At 60.1% G+C, this 4,709-nt stretch overlaps 1 protein-coding gene across 1 annotated transcript; it reads right to left on the bottom strand.

Moving 5' to 3' along the window:
- Positions 1–353: 353 nt before the first annotated feature.
- Positions 354–2,607, bottom strand: LOC127033587 (palmitoyl-protein thioesterase ABHD10, mitochondrial-like). Its single transcript, XM_050921510.1, has 4 exons — positions 2,435–2,607; positions 1,766–1,877; positions 1,344–1,481; positions 354–782 (listed from the first exon to the last, which is right to left on the bottom strand). Exons 1-4 carry the CDS (start codon positions 2,605–2,607, stop codon positions 354–356), a joined length of 852 nt encoding a protein of 283 aa, XP_050777467.1.
- Positions 2,608–4,709: the final 2,102 nt, after the last annotated feature.

Consider the following 4,709-nt stretch of genomic DNA (forward strand, 5'->3'; position numbering starts at 1 on the left):
TTTTTCAGAAAAAAGTTTAATGTTTTTCTCAAAGACCTGAGCCCTTTTTGGGTTTTCTCAGGTGTTTCTGGAGGGCAGGGTGTTGAGCCATGTTTCTATTCTAGACCCAGGGACCCCATGTTCAATCGCTGTGGCAGCCAATCCCCCCCGGCAGCCGCTTTCCAGATTCACGGGCCATTAGCAGACTCACACAGTGCTACAAGCCGGGTGCAGTCACCTCACCCCTGCAGGTAGCTCATTAGCTAGCCCAGGCTCTGAGCACCTCCTGGTGCTAATGGGTCAGCTTGGGCCTCCGGATAGTGGGGACCCAGAGCTAAGCAATCTCTTCATTAATGGATTAGATGGGGCTAGGTTCAGCGGGGCCCAGAAAGGGCTCCTTGTCTGGTCACCGCTGCCCCATCAGCGGGCTCTGTCCCCATAGCGGCTTCCAGTCTCTCTCCAAGGCCTGGCTCTCTCTGCAGGCTCTCAGCAAGGTCCCTGACCATCCCCAAGAGCACCCTCACCTCCTCTGCTCCCTTCAGGGCATGCTGCCCATCCTTGAACAGCGTGATGCGGACATCCTGGCTCTCCAGCTGCTCAGCCACCTGCACGGCCCTGCCCCAGGGTACAAGCTGGTCCTGCATGCCATGGAGCAGCCGGACGGGGCAGGTGATGGGGATGGACGAGCGCCCCAGCACACTGTGCTTCTCCGCCTCCATAAAGAACTCCCGCTTAAGTAGCACAGACCCGGCCCCAGCCATCACGTAGTTAAAGACTCCCGTCTGCTCCACTTCGCCCTTCACCTACACCCCCCACAGGCAGAAAATGCACAGATTAGTCAGTACCAGCTTTGGGATGCTATTGGCCTGACAAGCTACACAAAACCCTGGGCTGTCAGGGTACCCCATCCCACTAATCCCACGAGCAGGATGGCAAGCCCCTTTCTGGTTCCAACCAAAGAGGGAGGGGAGAGACTCCAGACAGATCAGCAGCAGCAGCCTGGAAGGGCAATCACTTGAGCCCCCCATGCCTGGGGGCTCACTGGGAGCAGAGGCACCAGGAACATTCCCCACCTTGCTGAAGGCCAGGAGCGATTTCTTGGGCTCAGTGAGAAATGTGTCTCTAGGCAGAGCACGATCGCTGGGAGGACTCACAGTCTGGGTTTGGTGTCTGTTTCCCTGCTCAGCAGGGACAGAGCTGAGACCAGGTGCATTTGCTTCCCAGCTGCTTTCTGGCAGTGCTCACATCTCTAGGCATTTATTCCCAGGGGCAGGTTAAGGAATACAACCCTCCTCTTTCCCCCAGCACACAGGGCTCAGGGCCTTTCCTGTGCTGAACGCATCATGCGCTGGACCCCGTCTTACCTCCGGAGTGAGCTCTCTGTACAGCGTTATGAAGACATCAGCCCCGATTCCTGTGGCCACCAGCCCAGCCACCCTCCCTGGCCGCTCCAGGGCTGCTAGGAGCATGAGCCAGCCTCCCATGCTGACACCAACAAGGATCTAGAGATGGAAACAGGGAAATGGTCAGAGAGAGGGGCACCGCCCTGCGGGCAGCCTTTGCCTCGTCCACCGCTGTGGTGCTACGTCCCCCTGCCCATGGCGTGCTCGCCTACAGCCCAGCCAAGCGCTGCTGTGAATCTGCTGCTCAGGGGACACCAAGGGCTTTGACAAGCCCTGTTAGGCAAAGCTTCCCTGCCCACGAGAACCCCTGGGACCTGCACCCCAGCAGGCAAAGCCCTTTGCACCGACCCAGAGTCAGGAGGGCTGCTGGCTTTGCCTCTTACCTGCGGCCCGCTGGTGAGTTCATCCAGCACTGTTAGAACATCATTTTTCCAGTGGCCGATCAAACAGTCCTCAAAACACCCATCTGAGCTGCCGCAGCCCGTGTAGTCAAAGCTGAGAGGGCAAAGGTGCAGAGCTGTTGTTCAGGCAGGACAGTCCCGCACCTCCCCCTTGTGTGGATTTCCCTCTGCCCCCAGCAGCTCACTAGCTCTGCTCCCAGACCCTGGGCTCTGGCTGCAGGAGGGGATTCCAGCTCTATGTGCCATCAGGGCCCTGTTCCCTTTGCTGGGCCCACGTCCAGGGGCACTCTCACTGCAGGTAGACACAGGCCTTGCTTTGAACATGGAGGGGACGCAGCGCAGGAGACAATCTGGGCTAGTGCGGGGAGGGATGTCAGAGGGGTGCTGAGCCCCACTGGGGCAAGAAGCATGCCTGGCTGGGGCCACGCTGGGGACGAGAATGAGCAGAGGGGGAGGCCCCACGTCCAGCTCCCATGCAAACAGAACATGTGCTGAGACCCCACTCCCGGCAGGGCCGGAGGCTGCACTGACTGACTCCCAAGGATGCACAGTCCTGTGGTCTCTGGCCCAGGGGCTGGAGCTCCCAGCTGGTGGCTGCTGTTCTGAATAGCTCTGGCAATTCCCCATTGGCATCAATGGGCCATCATCTACCTCAGGAAAGCCCGTCTCGACTCCTGGCAGAACTGCTCCAGAGCCAGGCACTTGGGGTTTGCCCTGGTGTCGTTGAACCCCGAGAGGAAGACAATGCCAGGGCTGCGACCGGCCAGCCTGTGGTAAGCCAAGCGGGGCAGGGCTCCCCGTGACAAGAACAAAGGTGATGCCATGGTGGAGCTGGGGCGCACGGCCCTGCAGGAGGGACAGAGACAGAGGTGTTACCCACGTGTCTAGCAGCTGCCAGCAGCAGCAGAGCCATCCCACATTGGTGGGGCGGCACAGTCTGGCCACCCCAAAGCAGAGGGTGTGGGGGTCCTGGCATGGACCTGTGGTGCACCATGTAGGCACCCTCCCCCACTCACAGCACTTCCATCCTGCTCATGAACCACCATGTGGGGGGTCCCAGTGCCGGCTTGGCCTGGGGCCCCCAGGAGAGGGGATGGCTGGAGGCCAGACCAGGCTTGGGTCAGGCCCTAGCAAGCAGCTGGGAAGCAGCAGCAGTCTGGCCCAGCTGCCTCTCCAGTGGGTTTTGGCAAGGGCTACCTGCTGCCGTCACCCCCTGGGCCGGACCCCCAGCCAGACGGCCTTTCTCAGAGCAGGGGCTAGCAGCGGGAGACTTTGCACACTGCAGCCTGAGACTCACGGCGGTTTTGTTCCAGCAGGGGCAGAGGCTGTGGCTCGACGCTGGCCTTACAGCCAGAACATGCAGCTTTCGCGGAGGCCCCAGGCAGCTCGGTGATTTGTTTTCCTCCTGTTCCTGGGCAGGTCAGTGTCTTGTCGTGGCTGGAAGCACTGAGGTGCCCTGGAAGAGACACGCACCCAGCCTGCCTGTGCGCATGCACGGCTCCATGCCAGGACTGGCTGTTATCATGGGGGACCTTGTCCTCCAGTGCTGGGACGGGCATGTGCAGCTGACAATGTTGACGCAGCCCCAAGCCTGCAGCAGACATTGCCTCCACATCATCGCTGCTGAAGAGGTGGGTTTCTACACCCACCTACAGCTGAGCAGGGGGCTCCAGGGTTTGACCTCACCTAGTTACAGTGCAGTAACAGCTACCTGGCCTTGCCCCCACAAGGAATTTGCAGCGAGATACCGCACGGTGGTGATCCCCTCTCTCTCCCACCCCCCAGGCAGCAAAGACACGGCGTCCCATAGCGAGAAGGAAGGTGCATTGTGCTGCCATGGCCTTTGTAACCCTCGCTGGTTATTTTGGGAGTAGCTGTGTGGGGTGAATGGGATGCTAAGGAGCTTGGCTATATCTGTGTATTCCACAGGTCACGGAGCAGGGGCTCCAGCCATTTCACTCCCCAGAGCACTTGCTGCAAGAGCCCCTCCTCTCCCAACACTGCTGGGTTGTTAGCGTCCTTTTGCAGCCCCCTGAGAGAGACACTGAGGAGCCGGCCCCCAGGGGCACGGACATGCCCCACACTCTCACAGGTATGCTCTTTCTGAGAGCCGGGACACAGGAGCTGCGTGGCCTGCAGAGCAGGTGCGTTCCCCCACTTAGCTCAGTGCTCCTGTAGGGGATGGAGGGGACCTCCCAGCTGACAATGGCTCAGCTCAGATGTGGGGGGTCCCTATTTGCTCCTCTGGCAGCCGTTGGCTTGAGACCAGCAGGGCCCCAGTGTGAGCTAATCAGCTAACCACACAGCAGCCCAGCACCTCTCTCTGTGAGCAGCCCTGGGCAAGGGAGCGACCTCAAAGGTGAGTGGATACCTGCTTTATCTCAACAGCTGCCAGCCCCACACCCAGCACGGCCAGGCCCGGGGCTGGGGTCTGGGGGAGCAACAGGCAGACGAGCAGCAAATGAAGCAGACAGGGTTGGAGGCACCACAGGCAGGAGTGCCCAGGAGCCGGGCTCCCCTGCTGCAGAAAGAGGTACAGCCCCGTGCTTGGTAACCCAGACCCTCACTCCTGCCTTGCAGGGCAGCAGAGCTAGCAGCATATGTGTCTGAGGGAGTTATGCCAGATATGCTTAAGGTGGACATCTGAGAGCAGCAGGGACTCAAACAGCCAAAGCATCTCAGTCTGTCTCCCAGTGAGCAACACCCCGCTCTGCACACACACACTCACCCCAGGCTTCAACTGCAAAGCCTTCAGGCAGAGAGCCTAGCAGCTCTACTTCACCCACTTCTAACTCAAGAACAGGCCAGCTCACTTGTCCAGCCCACGATGCATAGCCTCAGGACAACCAGAGATGGGGCACCAGTCCCTGGGGCTCTCTGGGGAGACCAGCTTGCTGGAGACCCAGGTTAGCCATTCAGATGCCCT

Source organism: Gopherus flavomarginatus, chromosome 13, assembly GCF_025201925.1.
Source record: "Gopherus flavomarginatus isolate rGopFla2 chromosome 13, rGopFla2.mat.asm, whole genome shotgun sequence".
Taxonomy (NCBI): Eukaryota; Metazoa; Chordata; order Testudines; family Testudinidae; genus Gopherus; species Gopherus flavomarginatus.

Coding starts and splice junctions, on each gene's coding strand:
- LOC127033587 (XM_050921510.1), bottom strand. CDS start 2,607: ATGGCATCACCTTTGTTCTTGTCACGGGGAGCCCTGCCCCGCTTGGCT. Junction 1,878..2,434: donor TCGAGACGGGCTTTCCTGAG/GTAGATGATGGC, acceptor TTGCCCTCTCAG/CTTTGACTACACGGGCTGCG. Junction 783..1,343: donor ACAGAGAGCTCACTCCGGAG/GTAAGACGGGGT, acceptor TGGGGGGTGTAG/GTGAAGGGCGAAGTGGAGCA.